The 21,871-nt window shown below is 36.9% G+C and overlaps 2 protein-coding genes across 3 annotated transcripts in view; one reads left to right on the top strand and one right to left on the bottom strand.

The window, feature by feature from the left end:
• The window catches only part of COL5A2 (collagen type V alpha 2 chain), a 72,902-nt gene extending 69,306 nt beyond the window's left edge, over nt 1-3,596 (top strand). For both annotated transcript variants that reach the window (XM_077957304.1, XM_015110521.3), the window contains 2 exons: nt 960-1,199; nt 1,896-3,596. In XM_077957304.1, coding sequence (XP_077813430.1) covers nt 960-1,199; nt 1,896-2,042 — 387 coding nt within the window. In that variant the 3' untranslated portion in view covers nt 2,043-3,596. The remainder of the gene's footprint in view (nt 1-959; nt 1,200-1,895) is intronic.
• A 17,396-nt stretch (nt 3,597-20,992) lies between these two features.
• Nucleotides 20,993-21,871, bottom strand: part of COL3A1 (collagen type III alpha 1 chain) — a 37,543-nt gene continuing 36,664 nt past the window's right edge. Inside the window, 1 exon segment of the mRNA NM_001266039.1 lies at nt 20,993-21,313. Coding sequence (NP_001252968.1) covers nt 21,167-21,313 — 147 coding nt within the window. The 3' untranslated portion in view covers nt 20,993-21,166.

Raw genomic sequence — 21,871 nt, 5'->3', positions numbered from 1 at the left:
GTCTTATACTATGGGATAGATGGTAAATTAATATTAGATAACTGCTATAATAATGTTTAAATAATTGAATCATTTTGTAAAATTTTTAATATTATTTAAACTTAAGGCATCTTTGTAATGTTATGAAGTCTATTGATATTTTTCTGACTCCCAGTCTACCCTGTTTCTGTCATGGTCTGGTATTCAGAAACTCTCTGGCCTTGCCACTGCCTATTGCAATGTGAATATTTCATATTGCATTTCTTTATGGCAGCCTAATTGAAATTTTCTTCTCACTTCTGCTTCTGACCTTTTCCTAGAAATCATGTTCAGAATAAACATTATATGAGAACATTATGGGTGTATACAAGATAAGCTAGTATCTATCATTATTTAATGAGCACAAAATTTTAAATTTTAAATATAAATAGTTGAAATGTAATTTAGCTAATACAATATGTAAAATAAAACCCTCAAATGGGAGTGCTGAAACCAAAGCTCAAAGTAGAAGGTGAGTAGGAAAGAGTCTTTAGAAAAAATTTTTTGATTATTTATTTTGTTAGCTCATGGAAAACTTTTCATATGTATTTCCTACAATTATGTAATAGTTGGGGTAAAAAGATTTTATACTACTAGTTAATTCCTAATTTTTATTATAATTAGCAATAAAAATAATGAGTTATTTTTGATACATGATTGAAGCAGATTTAAAAATACTTATGCTTGTTCTGGTGAATTATTGTTATTATTGGTTTCATTACCCTTTGGGTTAGTAAGGACAGAGGTTCTTTTGAGTATTCATAGACATTTTAAGATATGTTTAGATGTACAGGTAGAATGGCTTGCTTTATGACAATAATTAAAGTAATACTCTTCAAAATTGATTTATCTGAAATCAATTTATATATTTATCTATACATGTGTAAGGCATTATGAAACACTTCAGTCTTGTGTATGACAAAGACTCTTTGTTTTTCTAGTTTGCTTATGGAGACCACCAGTCACCTAATACAGCCATTACTCAGATGACTTTCTTGCGCCTCTTGTCAAAAGAAGCCTCCCAGAACATTACTTACATCTGTAAAAACAGTGTAGGATACATGGATGATCAAGCTAAGAACCTCAAAAAAGCTGTGGTTCTCAAAGGGGCAAATGACTTAGATATCAAAGCAGAGGGAAATATTAGATTCCGGTATATCGTTCTTCAAGACACTTGCTCTGTAAGTACTTTTTGATCTACATTGGTCTGGTTGAGGAAAAAAAAAAATATTTTTGTTAAAAATACTATTACGGCACTAGAACTGGGGGCAATTTTACCTTGTGTATGAGCATAATAGCAGTTTATAGTCATTCCTTAGGGTAAACTTGAGTGTGTGTTAGCACATGAAGCGTGATAGAGGTTTGAATCCTTATAGTAAAGAAAGAACTGGATCCCTAAGATCTGATCCAGTTCTTCTGCAGACTTTCTTGGGTTCTTTTCCAAGTTATTTAACTTACTGAATCTCAGTCCCATGCTTAAAATGCCTTATTTCTAAAATGCGTAATCAATCCAAGATACTTTAGTTTTTCACCAATTTGTAAGTCTCCCCACTTGCATGTTGAGATATAAAACAAAAATAATACTGAATGGTGAATTATAGTTTCATTTGTGAAAAACAAAAAAAGCTTTCATAATTTATGTTGCTAGTGACCATTTGGGAAGCTGCAGAAGAACAAAGAAAATTTACTTAAAGCATGAAAGAAATTCTGTTACATAAGTACACTAATATCTCACTTTATGTTTTCATTTTTTTTTTTTAAGGAGTACTCTAAAAATCATTGCCTTTACATTATAAAAGTTGTCTGGGAAGGTTGCTGTGTAACATACTTGGAAAAAATTGTATGTACGTTTAACCCATTGCACCATTTAATTTCAGAAGCGAAATGGAAATGTGGGCAAGACTGTCTTTGAATATAGAACACAGAATGTGGCACGCTTGCCCATCATAGATCTTGCCCCTGTGGATGTTGGCGGCACAGACCAGGAATTCGGCATTGAAATTGGGCCAGTTTGTTTTGTGTAAAGTAAGCCAAGATACATTGACAATGAGCACCACCATCAATGACCACCGCCATTCACAAGAACTCTGACTGTTTGAAGTTGATCCTGAGACTCTTGAAGTAGTGGCTGATCCTGCATCAGCATTGTATATATGGTCTTAAGTGCCTGGCCTCCTTATCCTTCAGAATATTTATTTTACTTACAATCCTCAAGTTTTAATTGATTTTAAATATTTTTCAATACAACAGTTTAGGTTTAAGATGACCAATGACAATGACCACCTTTGCAGAAAGTAAACTGATTGAATAAATAAATCTCCGTTTTCTTCAGTTTATTTCAGTGTAATGAAAAAGTTGCTTAGTATTTATGAGAAAATTCTTCTTCCTGGCAGGTAGCTTAAAGAGTGGGGTATACAGAGCCACAACACATGTTTATTTTGCTTGGCTGCAGTTGAAAAATAGAAATTAGTGCCCTTTTGTGACCTCTCATTCCAAGATTGTCAATTAAAAATGAGTTTAAAATGTTTAACTTGTGATTGAGACCTACATGCATGTCTTGATATTGTGTAACTATAATAGAAACTCTTTTAGGAGAATCTTAAAAAAAAAAACAGTTTCTCACTGTCTTAAATAGAATTTTTCGATAGTATATATTCAGTGGCATTTTGGAGAACAAAGTGAATTTACTTCAACTTCTTAAATGTTTGTAAAAGACTATAAGTTTAGACATCTTTCTCATTCAAATTTAAAGATATCTTTCTCCTCTTGACTCAATCTATCAATATGGATAGAAGTTACACTAGTATATACCATTTAATAAATTTACACTCTCTTATTTAAGAAGATATTGAATGCAAAATAATTGACATATAGAACTTTACAAACATATGTCCAAGGACTCTAAGTTGAGACTCTTCCACATGTACAATCTCATCATCCTGAAGCCTATAATGAAGAAAAAGATCTAGAAACAGTTGTGGAGCTGACTCTAATCAAATGTGATGATCGGAATTAGACCATTTGGCCTTTGAACTTTCATAGGAAAAATGACCCAACATTTCTTAGCATGAGCTACCTCATCTCTAGAAGCTGGGATGGACTTACTATTCTTGTTTATATTTTAGATACTGAAAGGTGCTATGCTTCTGTTATTATTTCAAGACTGGAGATAGGCAGGGCTAAAAAGGTATTATTATTTTTCCTTTAATGATGGTGCTAAAATTCTTCCTATAAAATTCTTTAAAAATAAAGATGGTTTAATCACTACCATTGTGAAAACATAACTGTTAGACTTCCCGTTTCTGAAAGAAAGAGCATTATTCCAATGCTTGTTCACTGTTCCTCTGTCATACTGTATCTGGAATGCTTTGTGTTACTCGCACGCTTCTTAGACCAGAACATGTAGGTCCCCTTGTGTCTCAAGACTTTTTTTTTTCTTAATTGCACTTGTTGGCTCTATTTTAATTTTTTTCTTTTAAAATAAATAACTGGGACCCTCCCAAAAGACAAGCCATGCATACAACTTTGGTCATGTATCTCTGCAAAGCATCCAATTAAATGCACGCTTTTGTCATGTCCGTGGTTTTTGTTTTGTGGAATTCCTTTGACCGTATTAGATCTGTTTCATTTCCAATAGTGAAAAGGAGATGTGGTGGTATACTTTGTTTGCCATTTGTTTAAAAGATACAACAAATACCTTCCATCATATATGTACTGGCTTATAAATGAAAATCTATCTACAACATTACCCACAAAGGCAACATGACACCAATTATCACTGCCTCTGCCCTTAAAAATGTCAGAGTAGTATTATTGATAAAAAGGGCAAGCAATAGATTTTTCATGACTGAATAAACTGTAATAATAAGACATATGTCTCAAAGTGTATCACATATGAATTTAGCCTAATTGTTTTGTTTTATTTTCAATATTTAGTTTACAACATCATTTTCCCCCAAACTGGTTATATTTTGACCTGTATATCTTAAATTTGAGTATTTATATGCCTAAAAACATGTGTGAGTCTTCCTTGACTTCCTTCAAGTCCAAACTGTACAGATTATATAAGTTCACATAGATGCATCAGAAATATGTGGTAATACTATTAAGTCACAAACACTAACAATTTCCAACTACAGAAATAACATTTCTTATTTGGATTTTGGGAATGCTACCAATAAAAGCGTGCCCAGACCATTCCAAGGCTCTCAGATTTCTTGCCTATATATTTGATCTGTCAGTGGATTTCTTTACTTTCATGTCCCATAGACACCTCAAATTCTACACTATAAAAAGTGAAATAATCTACATTTGGGGAGGATGGTGGCATACATTTATTGTTGATTTATTTAAAAATACAAATAAAAATTCTCAGAATTAACAGAAAAAAAAAAAAAAAAAGACAATAGCCTCATTATCCATCCATTTAGGCAGGCCAGAAACCTGAGAGTCATTTTTGTCACCTCTCTCTCTCTCTCTCAGATCACGCGAGTCCCGTCCTTGTTAAATATTTCCAATTCTGCCCCCTAAATATTCCCTAAGGTCCTATCCTTCTCTTGATCTACACTGCTGCTATCCTTGTCCACATAATTATTATGTCTCGCCTGAGCTTTTTCAATAGCCTCCGACAGGTTTCCAGGCATCCACTCTTGCCCTCTTCTGATCCATTCTTCTCACTACAGCCAGAGAAATCAATTTGAAGTAAAAATCTGAATATGTCACCTCTCACTCCCCCCCAGCCACCCCAGCTACAACACACATGCGCTCATCTTATTATAAAAAGCTTCAGTGGTAGCTTCTAGGATAGAGACAAACATCTTCAAACTATGAGATACTGGCATGACCTGACTCCTGCCTTCTTCCCAGGCTTCCGTACACCACTATCTTCCTTTCTCTGTGCTTCACTCACGTGGGATTTTGTCCATTTTCTAAAAGCTTCTTTCCTGTCCTACTGAAAACCATTTGCATGTGTATTCTTTTTGCCCAGTTTACTTGTACTTACTTTTCGGAACTCTTCTCAATGCCTCATCCTCACAAAATCTTTACTAGGCTCCTCACTCCTTACCACAACCCAGGTAAGATAGTCCCCATTCAATTTTCTTGGCACACTGTATTTCTTCTTATAAATATTTATATTTATAGCACAAATTAGAATGTTTTATAAAGGGTGTGATTATTTGGTAGGTGTCAATCTTTTCTATTAATTCTATTTGTTACAAAGGCATGGACTGTTTACACAGGATCCAAAAATTTTCTTAGTATTTGTGCATGTTCAACATACATTCATTGAATGATGAAATATTGTATGCTATGTGTAACTGGAAAAATACATTCAGAGAGTAATCATTTATGTACTAGTGTGAAGCATACATCGTTATTACCATTATATTATGTTACTGTTTCTATTAGTACTACTGGACAGAAACACAACTGAATAAAGGATTTTTATCCAATAACAATAGCAACATACAACATATACCTAAACATGACAAGAAATTTGCAGAACCCGATTGAAAAAAATCCATAACACTTGACTGAGACATGTAAAATAAAATTAGGGCTAAACCTACCTTAACATAGGGAAGCTCAATATTTGAAAAATGTAATTTTTTCCTAAATTAATAAATGCTCCCACTGAAAATCCCTATAAGATCATAAAAACTGAAAACATGACAAAACTGTTCTAAAAGTTATTGGAATGAAAAATTTGCAAGAAAAGTGATAAAAAAAGATCCTCTCCAAAACAGAAATGGTGAATAAAGGTGGACCCTGGCCCAAGGAAATATTTAAAAATAATAAAAAGCTACCGGTCATAGGGAACAAAAAATATTTAGAAGTGAATCTATGTACCTATATTAGAATTAATATAGAAAAAAATTAATTCCTGTTTATTCAGTAAATACTATTAAAGTAAATTTGTAACTATTTATCATTTGAAAGCATGTTTCTTTCTTTAATTCTTATACCAAAACAGTTCCCAAATGAACTAATTCAATTTTGAAAACCTCTAAATATATTTGCATAAAAATTATTGAGTAGCTTAATAATCCTGGGATGGAGATGAAAACAAATATGTAAATAATAAAATGATGAAAGATCAGATTCTAAAATACATCTTAAATCTGTAGAAAACAAATATATGAATAATAAAATGATGAGAAATCAGATTCTAAAATACATCTTAAATCTGTATTATAACCAGGCACAATGCTGCTCACTTGTAGTTCCACCTATTCAGTAGTCTGAGGTGGGACGATCACTTGAATCCAGGAGTTCAAGGCTAGCCCTTGCAAGACAGTGAGCTCCTACCATTAAAAAAAAAATACTATATTATAAAAATCTCAATAGTATGCTTCAAAGCATGTTCCAGTTGGGAACATTTATGTAATATATATTACAGAAATGGTTTAATGCAGTTTCTGTAAAATCCTCCAAACTATGCATAGTCCTATACAGGTAATTTACAAAAGCCACAATATAAAAACTAATAAATGTGGAAGATATTTAATATCATTAGAAATAAAAATGCAACAGAAACAATAAGATACAGAATTTTATCAGAATTTGACAAACATGAAAATACCTGACAGTATTAAGTGTCAAAGAAGACACAGAAAAACACTCACATATATTTTTTGTCTGTTTTTTCCCGTGGAATGTGGAAAGAATAGTTAAAGTCATTTTCTCTAATTGGTTTATTCACAGTTCCTATAAATGTGAGAAGGTAGTAGGCCCAAAAGTGAGCCAGAGGTTGAGGATAGAGTAGTACACACTAGGATGTCCTCTGGGGCTGTTGATTTTACCTGATGACAAGTAAATTGAAACATTATTTGTAAAACAAAAAATAACAAAAGAGAAAAAACACTCCACAAATGTAAATAATAAGTATAGATATAAGATAGAATAGAACTTAAAAATTAACATGACAAAAACAATTTCACAATGGTGCCAGATTATTTACGCAACAGACTAAGAATCTATTGTGGGTACATGCTTTTCATGTGGATTTCATGTCAGATACTGGTATTTTTGCTTTGGAATGTAAAATTATTACCCAGCACATGGTACAGGAAATCATTCCATGCTTTATATGCTGCTTATACCATTTAGTGGGTAAAACGGACCAACATACCAACTAAGCTGAATAAATACATGGTGATAACTAACATTAATTAGGTATGTATATGGGAAGCATGGGACCTAGCCATCTAAGCTAGGCTGGAATTTGGAGAGGAGAGGAAGCAAGGAAGAGTAGCTGGAATACACTCTTTCTTCATGAGTCTTGAGGGTTAAAGATAGTGTCTTGAACAATGAAAGAAGGTAAGACACAAAGAACAACATAGATCAAGACATGGAGTTCTTAAAAGTCATGGCCTTGCCTGGGGAGCCCCTGGTGGGCAGTTTCTGTAATAGATTGCATACAAGGGGTTGGTGGGAGATGAAGTTAGAGGAGCAGGAAGAGGTATCGTAAAGGGACTTGTGTGTAGAAATAAAGAGATTGAAAATTATTTTGAAGGTGTTTTAAGGAAAGTATCTGTAGTTCTTAGCTGGGTGTGTAACCATACCCTCTAGAGTGCCCTTGGAAATGCGTGAGTAGGGTGTTAGTGGTTATAATAAAGACTGGGGAATATTTTAGGGATTTTGTAGATGGGCCAAGGATGTTGAAATTCTTGTATGTAGGCCAATCCCTTAGAACAAAATCTGAACCACCCAAAATACCAATACAAGTTTCACTGCAATATATTGAAGTGTTTTGGCAAGTAAGACACATTGTGATTTGCATGTTAAAAAGATCACCTTGGCAGCAATACTGAAGGAAGAATTTTTAATGGCAGTAAGACTGAAAAGAGAAAGATTAGTTGAACAATGTATAAGAAAAGCAGGAAAGAGCAGTTCATGTCACTGCACATGGAGAGAGATGGATTTGAGAAATATTTAAAAAGCATCAATGCAATCTGATGAAAGAGTGAGGGTGAGGAACCAAGATTTTAAGATTATTTCCAAGTTTCTGGCTTAGGAAGCTGGAAGGAAGGTGCTGGCATGTACTGAGATGGGGACTAGCAAAGTGGGCAGGCTGAGGACATGTGTTCTATGTCCATGGAGCATCTAGCTGGAGACAGTCAGGGTTATACATAAAGATAGGTGAGCCATCACATCCAGTAGTTGTTTGAGATTTCAATGTGAGTGCAATCATTCACAAAAGTGGAGACCAGTGAGCCCGAAACAGACCACTGAAGAATGCAGATGTTCAAAAGGAAAAGAGTGAAGGAGGAATATGTATTATATGAATATTACTTTTTAGTCATAGAATTCTAAACCTTGGATGTCAGAGGTAACTGTGAAGTCAGAAAAGAGAGCTTGAAGCCATGTCTAATGCTCTAATGCATCTCTTATTCTCATTTTTATACTTTAATGACTAAACTCAATAAAACCAACAGAATGAAATGTGAAAGAAAATGAAAATTATATTTGAAAATTGAACTGGACAAAAGCATGAGTGAGACATAATAAGGAGCTCTAGAGAGAAAACTGTAAAAATTTAGCAAAATCCTATAAAAATTTGCTCATAATTCTCTGCTGGATTTTATTTTGATGCTATCAACAAAAACCTCAAATGATATTTAATTCATATTATGTGACTATCTTACAGGATAAAAAATTCCCTGAAGATTGCATTTATTTTGATTTTCTTTTTTTAAAAAAATTTGTATTTTCATAGTTTATTGGGGAACAGATGGTGTTTTGTTACATGAGTAAGTTCTTTAGTGGTGATTGCTGAGATTTTGGTGTACCCATCACCCAAGCAGTATACACTGCACCCAATTTGTAGTCTTTAATAGTTCACTCCCTTTCCACCCTTTCCCCCTGATTCCCCAAAGTCCACTGTGTCATTGCTATGCCTTTGCATCCTCATAGCTTAGCTCCCACTTATGAGTAAGAACATACAATGTTTTGGTTTTCCATTCATGAGTTACTTCACTTAGAACAATAGTCTCCAACTCATCCACATTGCTGCAAATGCCATTAATTCGTTCCTTTTTACGGCTGAGTAGTATTCCATCATATATATGTGTGCACATATACGGGTGGATAAAGAAACTGTCTTGATTGATGGGCATTTGGGTTGGTTCCACATTTTTGCAATTGCAAGTTGTGCTGCTATAAACGTGCTCATGCAAGTATCTTTTTGGTGTAATGACTTCTTTCCCTCTAGGTAGATACCAAGTAGTGGAATTGCTGAATCAAATGGTAATTCTACTTTTAGTCCTTTAAGGAATCTCCACACTGTATTCCACAGTGGTTGTACTAGTTTACATTCCCTCTAGCAGTGTAGAAGTGTTCCTGTTCACTGTGTCCATGCCAACATCTATTATTTTTTGATTATGGCCTTTATTGCATGAGTTAGATGGTATTGCATTGTGGTCTTAATTGCATTTCTTTAATCATTAGTGATGGTGAGCATTTTTTCATATGTTTCTTGGTCATTTCTGTATCTTCTTTTGAGACAGAGTCTTGCTCTGTTGCCCAGGTTAAACAGCAGTGGTGTGATCTTGGCTCACTGCCACCTCTGGCTCCCGAGTTCAAGTAAGTCTCCTGCGTCAGCCTCCTGAGTAGTTGGGATTACAGGTGTGCACCATCATGCCCAGCTAATTGTTGTATTTTTAGTAGAGACGGGATTTCACTATGTTGGCCAGGCTGATCTCAAACTCCCGGCCTCAAGTGATCGTCCCGCCTTGGCCTCACAGATGCATATATTTGTAATCAAAGAATATGATTCACCTCATTTTAAAGAGTGCATAGCAAAAGCATATGCATATAAGCAGTTATGGTTAAATGCCATTGATATAGCAGAAAATTGGTCTGCATGTATGTGAAGTACAAATGTAGATTCAAGTGGTAATAAATAGAGAAATGTAGAACTGTAATCGTAATGTGAACAATTTTCCCAGCAGTTGAAACTGTTACAAGATAGATCCTATAATGAAAGGCGGCTGGAGATACAGAATGGTCACACTTGTTAGCCAATTTAATGAGAAAAAAAAAGCAACATAAATTGAAAACATCTGTAGTCAGAATTTTAGCCCTAAAGACTCAAAGGAAGCTAAAGTACAAGCCCCTCCCAGAGACATTTGACATGTTTCCTTGCATAATGCTGTGCTTTGTTGGGTTCTCACAGAAAGTGATCACCTCTTTCAAAGCTGTGCTTTTGCTGACTTGGCTGAGGACAGTCTCCAGGTGGTTTAAATTCAAGACAAAATTTGAAAATCGGTCCCAAACCATTTTTATCAATAGCACTAATGAATCCCTCCTTCTGTTCAGTTTCCTCTCTCTCCTCATAGCCCTGAATTAATCACAACCTCAGCCCTCAAAATTGAACCCTCCTTTTTAAAAACGATTAAAAGCTACAGTATCCCCAATCAGACCCTTGGTGATGTTTCCTCCACATCCTCCTTCTCACCACGTACACACCATGCTGTTCTTTTCCCCTTTCTTTTGGAAGTTTGGTCCTTGATGATTTCATTCTGGAGCCAGATGATTTCATCCACCATCTGCAGAAGGATAATTTCCAAATAGACTTAGCTGCCTCTGACCTAGTATTCTCCAATCAGTCACACATTTTATCATGTTCAACCACCCTTCCAAATGAATCACTGCCACGTTTAACTGCCACGTAGAAAGCTGCGAGGAAGGCCGAAGTTGTGTAAATTTCCACTCAGTCCTTATTAAATGGAAACGTCTCTTGCCTAACTTTTGATATTCTCCTTCAGCCTGACCCCATTTCCCTCCTCCTGACCCCATTTCCCTCCTTAACCTAATTTTCCCAGCAAGTATGTCTACATTCTATGACTCTTTCTTCAGTCTCGTCTTTGAAGAAAGGGTGTTCTGGTTCCCGGCTAAAGTTGTTTTGTCTCATCCTCATCTTTCCTAAAATGGAGATCCAATCTGCCTCCTTCTTCCCACAACGGGTGTCTCTTCATTGCCTGTAAATCTGACCATGGCTTCCCATGTTTCCCTTGATTTTGTGCTCTCCTCAAGCAACAGCCTTCCAATATTTAAACCTTTTTATGACTCTAGATTGAGAAGCAGACAAAATAAAAACTCATCACCTTGCTATTCTAAGGCCTCATGTCTAGACTGTATTTCCAGCCTCATCTCTCACACCACCACTGCTTGAAACCCATGCTCTGTCTGAAACTGGGATAATTTAAATTGCCAAGTATGCCTCCTAACTCTGCACCTCTTTCCTTACAGTATTCTCTGTGGTCTTCCTTTCTCTTGCTACCTGAAAAACATTACATTATTTAAAGTTGGCCCCACATGTCACCTGCTTTATGTAACCTGTCTTGAGAGCCTCCAAATGGACATGACTGTTCATTCCTTGTGCCATTCTCATATTATAGGATCTTTGGGGTGTCAATTTTCTGACTGGAAACCTCTGTGGCCACGGTGCCTCGTTCAGCCTGAGTTCTTGTTCTGCATCCAGGAAGAACGAGGTACACAGACAAGTGAAGTGTGAACAAGATGAAGATGAGCTTTATTGAGTGTTACAACAGCTCAGATGAGATCCACAGTGGGTAGCTCCTCTCCACAGGCAAGTCATCTGTGGAGTGTTCAGTTCTCTGCAGAGAAGAAGCCCTGGAGAGGGTAGCTCCTCTCTGCAGATCATTCAGATGCCTCTGCAGGTCTCTGAAGTTCTCAGCAGAGAGGGTAGTTCCTCTCTGCAGTTGGTTGTCCTGTTGTCTCTCTGTCCTCTCCATCTGCCCTCTCTGGCTGAGCCCAGGGCTTTTATGGACCTCAGAGGGGAGGAAGTGCCTGCCAATTGGTCATGGGTGGCCATGGGTGACCCGGGAGAGGCATCACGAGTCCCCACTCCAGTTGGGACTGGCAGCCTGGCCCCTAACCTTTAGGCCCTCTCTAGCCTGAAGGTGGGGCCTTACTAGGGACCCATCAACTTCTGCCCAGGACTCTGTATCCCGCTGTTATTCATGACCTGAGGGCTCAGCTGCAACCGGGGGCGAGATCAGAGCTGGGGCAGCAGAGGAGAGATGCCAAACAGCCAGAGCAGACACCCCCAAGCCTGCGGGGATGTGCAAGGGGGAACTTCCCAGGCCCTCAAGGATGCAGGCTACAGAGATGCCCAGGTCCTGGGCCTCGGAGAGCAGCTATAGCTGCACATAGGAGCTCCTGCCCCCTCCAAGGGCACAGGGAGGCAGGGATCCACAGCCACAGCTTTGGTGGCTATATCCCCACTCAGGAAGGCAGGGCTCCTGCCTGCTCCACAGAGTGGGAGGCCTGGATCTGCAGCTGCAGTTTGGGCAGCTGCAGTGGCACCTGGGGAGCTCCCGTACCAACTCAGAAGCAGTAGGGCTCCCACCAGCTCCATGGAGTGTGCAGCCCCAGCCATGCCTCCCTGTGCCTCCCTGCTGCAGCCTGCATGATGGCGACAGCCACTGCCATCACTAGTGTCTTGTATTTCTCTAATTCAAATTATTATGTTAAGTCTTGTGACATGCTTGTGTCATCATACTTCTACTAAATTTTATGATCTTTTATTCTGCTTGAATCCTCTTGGGCACTTGGTTCTGAGTCTTGCATTCAATAATTGCTCAATACTGTGGCTGAATTAAAATGAATGTATTTAGGTAGCCTAGGTCCTTCACTGCGCTATGGATGCAGGATAATCATTCTTCTATTTGTTCTCTTCTTTTGTTTATTAGTCCAAAGTGGTTTTCCCTTTCACCAGGATTTACTCAAATAACACTCTTTTTTATTGCACAATACATTTTATCTTTTTAAAGAAGACGGTCCTGAAAATATAATCGTCATTGGCCAATTATTTTTTCTCACCTATTATCTATATCTTTTTTAGTTAGCCCAGCACAATTTAGCACTTAATTGCTTGTCTTGAATGCTTTTGTGCCACTTCATATGGGTTCAACCTATCTACCCTAGACAACACACACCTAAAGAGGGAATATCATGTGATATATTTCCCTATAGTGTTTAGAAGAGTACCGAACATATAGGATGAGCTTATAATTTGGTAATCCACATGTATGCCCTTTTCAAAGCCAAAACATTGATAGCAGCTGATAGCAGCCACTGAAAATAGTTGTTACTGAGGCTTCACAGCAGTGTCTGTCACACAGAATTACCCCCAGTCATGAACACTGCTTTACCAAATATAACCTCCACCCCTTCCAAATTTCAGCCCACAGTCAATGACTGTCTGATTCAGGAATACAAAGACCCATCCCTCTTACTGTGAATTATAGCAACTCGGAAGGGCCATCTCAGTTCCAGAATTTCCTGTAGAGTCCTCTGAAACCTTCGTCAATTGCATGGGGTCAGCTTCCCCCTCTGTCTAAACCTACATTTCTCATTTCCTTACAGATGTATCTCCCAAGATGACTCCCCAGTAAATCTTCTGCTCATCATTAGCTGCCTTAGAGTCTGTTTTCAGGGAACTCAACCAAAGCTTAACTTTTGCTTCGTTTCCTACTCCATTATGGGGTATCTCATTTTCAAGATAATAGAAAGTATATCATTTCTCTCACACAATCACTAAACTGGTGTGATTTCTCTTACACAATCACACATATTTCTATGTGATTTAGAAATATCATAACTCCTATTTCTAAATTTTATGGACCTCAAAGGGCAACCTGGCTTCTATTAATAAATACCATAGCAGATATGGTCCAAAAATGCAAAGTAATTCAATGCGTTTTAGTGAAAGCCTTCAGGAGTTTTAAAGGTAAAGGTATTTTTGAGGAAGATTAAAGCAATAAGGAGAAAAAGGATGAGCAAAATATCAGAGAAAAACTTGTTTAATAAAAAATATTAGCCACAGATGATAGCCTTTTTGTTTACAGCATTGACTCAAGAGGTGATTATTTGCAAGATTTCTGAAAACCTTCAATGGGGCAGACTAGAGAATATGGAGATTTGGGGAGATCTTTCAAGTATGCCATGTTATATAGAATGTTTTCACCAATACTGTATCAAGCTATCTTAGTGACCTTGTCTCCTTTGTTGCGTCCTCTTCATTTCTCCAATTTGTGAATATTAAAGTATCCCAGGCTTTCATATTTTCTTCTTTCTACACTCCATTATTTCATGATCTCCTCTACTTCTTCTTCTTTTTTTTTTCTTTTTTTTTTTTTTTTCTGAGACGGAGTTTCATTCTTGTTGCCCAAGCTGGATGCAATGGCATAATTTCAGCTCACTGCAACCTCCGCCTCCTGGGTTCAAGTGATTCCCTCGCCTCAGCCTCCCGAGTAGCTGGGATTACAGGCGCATGCCACTGTGGCTACTTTTTTGTACTTTTAGTAGAAGTGAGGTTTCACCATGTTGGTCAAACTGGTCTCGAAGTCCTGACCTCAGGTGATCCTCTTGCCTTGGCCTCCCAAAGTGCTGGGATTATAGGTGTAATCCACCACACCTGGCCTGATCTCTTCTACTTCTAAGGATGTAAAAGCCATATGCTGAAACTCTTAAATTTGTTTCTCTAGCCTGGACCTCTCCTCTGATTTCCAGTAAGTCTGGTTAGAAGAGTGATAACCATCCAAAATGTAACATGCCTAGCTTCAAAGTACTGGGTTCCTCAAATTTTTTACTTTAGTCTCCCCCATCTTAGTTACAGCTCTATTATTCCAGCTACTTGGACCAAAAGCCTTGGATTCATGCTTGATATCTCTCTTTCTCTTAAACCACACATCCGAATTGTCAGCAGTTCCTGTTGGCTCTGTATTCAAAATGTATCCAGAACATGACTACTTTTCATCACTTCTACTATTACTGCCCAGGTGGAGACGACTGTCATCCTTGGCTTAGAATATTGCAATGCACTCATGACTGTTCTCATGGTTTCTGCTCTTAACACACAGTCATCTCAAAAGAGCAGTCATGGAAATAAATACTCTAAAACTGCAAGCCAGATCGTGTCATCCATTATCATAGTGGCTTCTCATCTAACTGAGGCAACAGCCAATATCCTCAGTGGCCAGATAAAATTAGGGTGACCATATAATGTCATCAGATCAGGATATTTATGAGTTCTACAATACTAAATCTTATTAGACATTGGAAACATAGGCATAAACTGTTACTTTCCCAGGCAAAGCTGCACCTATGGTCACGCTTCTTATAGGACTCCACATGATTTGTCTCTTTCTCTTTTTCTATGGCTTTCTCTTATACTCCTCCCCCAGATGCTCACTTTGTCCCAACCATATTCCCTTTGTTTTTCCTTGAACATATCCAGAACATTCCTCTCCTCATGATATTGCTCTTCTCTCTTCCTGGAATGATCTCTTTAAAAGCTTTATATTACTTGCTTCATTAAATATATTCAAAACTTTGATGGGAATTTCAATTAGTCCATAGAATATATGGGGCTTTAGTTCCACAAAGGCAGAAGTCAATTTGTGAATTATTTTTAATTGATGACTAGCATTATGGAAATAGATAAGATTATCAAGGAGAGATAGTAGAGTGACTGATGGTACTGTAATGACTAGGTAGAGGAAGATAATGAAGATAGAGAAGGCATGGCCTAGAAAAGGGAGGAAATTCACTTAGGATAAGGTATAATGTCCATACATGGTACACATTAGATGCTCAGTAAACATCTTGTGACTAAGTGATTTACTAAATAAGGTAAATGTATGCCTACCTGAATTATGGTACCCGAATTAGCTATGACCACCCTGGAAGTGAGTTATCAAAATCCCAATTCAAGTTTTAGAGTGGCATTATGAATCTGTAGTAACTGGTAATAATTTATCATTACTCTTCCATAGTTCCCCCAAAGTCATGCATTTGACCTTTCCTCAGTGTACCACAAAAATGTTAACTTAGGTTTCTTTTGGAGAAAGAACATAGTAAATATTTTAGACTGTTTAGTGTCATGCCTTAGAGTATTAGCTCTAAAGCCAAAATGTTTGGGTTAAAATCTAAGCCCTCTCTCTTATTAGTTAGGGGACTTGGGACAACTTACTTAATCTCTTGTGCCTCATTTTCTTTCTTTTCATTTTTTTGGGGGGAGGTTAAATGAAAATACTAGTACTTCATTGAAATAAAGTGGGTAATACACAAATTAATAAGTTTAAAGTGACTAGAGCAATGCTTGGCCCTGTAAGTGCTTATCAGTTGTGATTCTATTGGCAGAGATTTCTTCCAAACCACTGAACAGGAGACTAGGTTTATTAACCATCTTATAGTCTGGGAATTGAGGAATTCAATTTCTGTGTGGTTGCTGATCTGAGTTCTCTTTTACCTGAACTAAATATATTTGTCATTATTGTTTATAAAAGCTGTAAGTATGACTGTCCCAGACAGCTCATCATTCTCATTATCAATCAGCCACAGACAACATTACTTCTGAATTATGCCATTATATTTTTTTTCTACCATGACAGTCCTGCTATCTTGTACAATATTATTCTCACTTTGTTTCTGGTAGTCTAGAGTTGCCATTTGTCCTCTGCAAGCTCGGATCCTGTCATCTCCATGGAATCAAGAAGCCTATTTCAGACAGATTTTTCTTCTGCTTCCATCTTTAGACCTCAGACACACAAGGAGATTTTTCAAAGGTGCTGGCATGCAGCCCACCACGTGTTTCTCAAAACCTTACTGGTCCACCTTGAGAATATACTCAGAAGGTGAATGGTTGTGTCACATATGATAAATTCATTCCAATATTTCTATCTTCTTAAGTTGTTGAATTACATTCTCCACCTGTTAGAAAGTTTGTAATGTCTCAAATTCATTCAGTTTGGGCAACCTCTGAGACCTGAGTTCAGTGCAACCATGTTAATAATTACAATGGTCCCATAACTCTTTGTTACATTGATGTATTGATACATTTTGTCCAAATTTCACAGTTCTTTTTTGTCTAGTATCTCAAAACCCACTCCTACACACATTTCTCAGATTTTAAACAAAATAAATTAATTAAATCCTTCCATTCTTTTTACGTGTAAACCTCTTCCTGAGATTGATCTTTAAATTGCTACCCCCAGAGGCATTCCACGATCTGATTTTAGTTACAAATCTGGAGACAATAAGCAGTGGTGAGAATGAGGTCTGAAGAGAACCGGCTTTTTTCTTGTAGTCATCTTGCATTTTAAGAATGGGGGAACAATTACCAGGCAAGGAATGCCGGGCGCGGTGGCTCAAGCCTGTAATCCCAGCACTTTGGGAGGCCGAGACGGGCGGATCATGAGGTCAGGAGATCGAGACCATCCTGGCTAACACAGTGAAACCCCGTCTCTACTAAAAAATGCAAAAAAATTAGCCGGGCGTGGTGGCGGGCGCCTGTAGTCCCAGCTACTCGGGAGGCTGAGGCAGGAGAATGGCGTGAACCCGGGAGGCGGAGCTTGCAGTGAGCCGAGATCCGGCCACTGCACTCCAGCCTGGGCGACAGAGCGAGACTCCGTCTCAAAAAAAAAAAAAAAAAAAAAAGAAACTTAATGTGAAACTGGAATGTTTCAAGATAATTCTTCCATAAACCCCATTTAAATTTCCAGGGTTTTGCTATTCCCAAATATAGAGAATCAAATCGAGAACTGGAAAATCCATTTAGATTTATGTTGAAATCTGGTGATCTGCACAATGAAGATTTGTATTTGGTTTTTATTATCTCAAACCTTTGGCAAAAATATGAGTTTTTAAATATTCTTTTCCAGAAAGATGGTATGCTTTTATTTTAGCATAGTCAGGGAAAGGGCATAGATTTTCTTCTGTGTCTTAAATCAAGAAGTTAGGGATTTGAACTTGTCATTCTCTTTCTGTTCATCACCATTCACAGCAGCCACATTCACATGCAGTCCTGCAATTTCTCATGAAATTCAAACATACTGTTGTGTAGTAGAGGCCACTTCTCTCCTTAAGCCTTGTCTTTAGAGTGCAAATCACTCCATGTAATCATAAATGATTAATCCTATTTCCATGGACTTCCAAATTCTCATGCCTGGATACAAGCTGAATTTTCTATTTTTACCCCTAGCTAGTGCAAACATTTGATCTCAGAGTCTTTCCATTTGCTTGCATTTTTGCTTCCTGCCAGCCCTGCTGTTACCAATTGCTGGCCTAGTCAGGCTTCTTAGTTGTAAACAATCTAAACCAGCTTTAGCTGACTGAAGTAAAAATGTAATTTATGGATTTTTATCTGAAATTCAGAGGAATTCAGAGAAAGCTATAGAATCCAGGTGCATAAAATCAACAAAAATGAAGTGAATGCTGACACTCAGAGCCATCTTCAAAATCATACCCTAAAAGCAACCTGGCAAAGCCATCATAAACACAAGACACTGGATGCCATTTCTGGCACTGTTGGCCTTGCTTCTTTTCATATCTGGCAGTTGCTGCCCCAACTGGAGCTGTGATCACCACCAAACTAGATTCTTAATTCTTTTTACTTCTTTACATCACTCTTGTTGGTAGGTGGAATAATGCTCCCTCAAATGTGTTCATACCCTAATTCCCAGAACCAGTAAATGTATTACCTTTTTTGGCAAGGCAAGGAGCAATTAAGGTTGCAGCAGGCATTAAGGTTGCTTACCAACTGACCTTGAAATGGGGAGAGTGTCTTGGACTATCCAATTGGGCTCAATGCAGAAATTTTGTTCCTTATAAGTGAAATAGGAAGACAGAAGAGTCAATGTCAGAATGAGACAACATGGGAAAGACTTGACCAAATATTTCTGGCTTTGATGTCGGAAGTGGCTCGTGAACCAAGGAAGCTGGGCAGCTTCTAGAAGCTGGAAAAAGGAACACACAGTTTCTCCCTAGTGTCTCTAGAAAGGAAGACAACCTTGTTTGACACTTGGATTTTAGTCCAGCAAGACTCAGTTTAGACTTTTGATGTTCAGAAATGTAAGACAATAAATCTGTGTGGTTTTAGTCACTAAATTTATGGTAACTTGCTATAGCAGTAATATGAAATGAATACAACTATCCCCAGATTGAAACCTTCAGATGTGTGTCTCTAATTTGCCAAGCTCAGGTCACATGGCCACTTGCCTACACCCTAACTCAAGAGAGGTTAGAAAAACAACTGTCTATGGCCTCTAACCTCAACCAAGACTCATTTAACTGTAACTTCCCCACAGTGAGATAGGGCTTTAGAGGCTTGGTAGCAAATAAATAACCAGATAGGCAAACAAGTAATTTGAACTCTAGTGTGTTCATTAAACTGAGTATTGGGATCAATAACACACAATAAGTTAGAGCTATATATAATGTACTCTCCATGATATATTAAGTTACAAATACAGGAGGCAGAACATTGTGTTCCAGATATCTTTCTTGGTCTAAAATAAAATTCCAAGTATCTAGTTTATTAATTCATACTATTGATTTGAGTTCTCTCTCTCTCTCTCTATATATATATATGTTATATATATATGTGTGTGTGTATACATATATGTATGTGTGTATATATATGTAGAGAGACAGAGATACATATACATATATAGGCAGTACCTCAGGTTCTCATCATTTCTTGTGGTGAGAACACTTACTCTCTTAGCAATTTTCAAAACTATAAAGCATTGTTATATTATCGAATATAATATTCAATATTCAAATGTGGTCACCATGTTTTACAATAGATCTCTTGAGTTATTACTTCTATCTTAACAGTAATTATGTATCCATAGATTAAAATCTCCCAAACCCACCCCACCTTCAGCCCTTGGTAACCACCATTCTATTCTACATCAATGAATTCAACTCTTTTAGATTCCACATAGAAGTGAGATCGTGTGGTACTTATCAAGTTTTCTTAATATCAATGTGTTTCACCAGACCCATATTATAATTACTTTCTGATCAACTATCAAACACTTCCTCCCTTATTATTCCCACTCTGGGGACACCTTGATTTACTATGTTACCATTTCCAGGGACTGATTCTTCCAGACAGAATGCCCTCAGCGTTCAGTATGATCCACGGGGGTTCCAGTAAATATGATCTAAAAATCAGCAGGATTCCTCACTGAGCACATCTCTATTCTGAACATATGTTATTTTATATTCTTAAAAGTTATCGCATTATTAATCTATAGAGTTAGAATTCAATCTGCTTTTTCAAGATTACTGGAGTTCCTTAGTGTAGACATGCATTTTTTAAATCTTTGAAAAGTGACAAAAAAACAAGAGAATTTTAATATGATATTTTATTATGGGTGTCTGTAAGGGAAAAAAAAAAGATCAACAACCACATACAAGCTTACAAAGTTAAATTTCAACACATCCTCTATGCTAGTGTGACAAAAGCAGCCCCATTATTTGGTTTTTATCGTTGACCTTTACAGGATGAAGGGGAGAATCCTCCGTGGCATGCCAATTAAACTTTCTGACAGGAGACATGTACAGATTTTGTGCATTTATGTTCTGAATGCAAGTCAACAATTCTGATCTAGAGTTTAAAAGTGAAAGTACATTAGCACCATAACATGCGTCTTTAAAACCTTCCCAAATATTAGTAATCTTGACCAGCAATGACAAGAAAAAAGAGAAGCACCTTTAAAAGCAGTTGATATCCAAGATTAAAATAATTGTGGCTTTAAAAATATTTCTTGAAATTCTTGTACTACACTCTTCTTTTTAAACCAATCTTCCAAGAGATTAATCAATGAAATTTATAAGTTTTATCAACTTATAAAATTTTTTTTGTCTTCTGGGACTCATAGAATACAATCTGTGTTTCTGATCAGTTGAGGTAGTTAAAATAGGGAGGGCTTTTCTAATTTCATATTTGACTATTTCAGAAAGAAAGGTTATCTTTTACTAGTGAGCACAGTCATTGCTCTGCAGATGGGCTAGGATTCAAAGAATGTAACACAGTGTTGTTATCGTTAAGAGTGTTGAAGTTTATTTATTATAGCACCATTGAGACATTTTGAAATTGGAATTGGTAAAAAAATAAAACAAAAAGCATTTGAATTGTATTTGGTGGAACAGCAAAAAAAAAAAAAAAAAAAGTATCAGTTTTCTTTGTCAAATTATACTGTTCCCAAACATTTTGGAAATAAATAACTGGAATTTTGTTGGTCACTTGTACTGGTTGACAAGATTAGAACAAGAGGAACACATATGGAGTTAAATTTTTTTGTTGGGATTTCAGATAGAGTTTGGTTTATAAAAAGCAAACAGGGCCAACGTCCACACCAAATTCTTGATCAGGACCACCAATGTCATAGGGTGCAATATCTACAATAGGTAGTCTCACAGCCTTGCGTGTTCGATATTCAAAGACTGTTTTGCTCCATTCCCCAGTGTGTTTCTGTAAAAAAGGATAAAATGCAAGTGATCATGACATTACAATTACTTAAACAACTCTGACTGATTAGGTTAAAAAACACCTTTTTACTCTAAAGGAGCTTTCATTGTGCCATGTTATTCATATATATGAGACCTGCTCCACTTCAAAGCTGTAATCTTCTTAGTTGATAAACATTATTCTTAAACAAATGCTTCATAGGGATTCTTAGTAAACGCAGCAGGGCAATTGCTATAGACCAGTGCATCTTCAGGAGGCCTGGTTCCAGCCATTGTTAACAGGTTTATAATTGGTTTATTAAAAAGAGGATAGGTCTCTCACAGTGAAATTTGCTAATATTAGAAGTGAGTTTTCCCTTTGCTCACAAATAACAATAACAAAGGAGAGATTTGAAGTTAACCTTTAAAATTTTTAAAAGCAGATATTTCAGATTGAATTACTGTGACAGATAGTATTCAAAACATACAGACTATCCCAATTATCTGATAAAGTTTGCATTATGGATTTAAATTTTAAATGCTTTTATTTCAACTGGTTTTCATCTGAAGGCTAAGATCCATT

Source organism: Macaca mulatta, chromosome 12, assembly GCF_049350105.2.
Source record: "Macaca mulatta isolate MMU2019108-1 chromosome 12, T2T-MMU8v2.0, whole genome shotgun sequence".
NCBI lineage: Eukaryota > Metazoa > Chordata > Mammalia > Primates > Cercopithecidae > Macaca > Macaca mulatta.
Note: the sequence above shows the minus strand (reverse complement) of the source record. Positions and strands in the feature narration are given on the sequence as shown.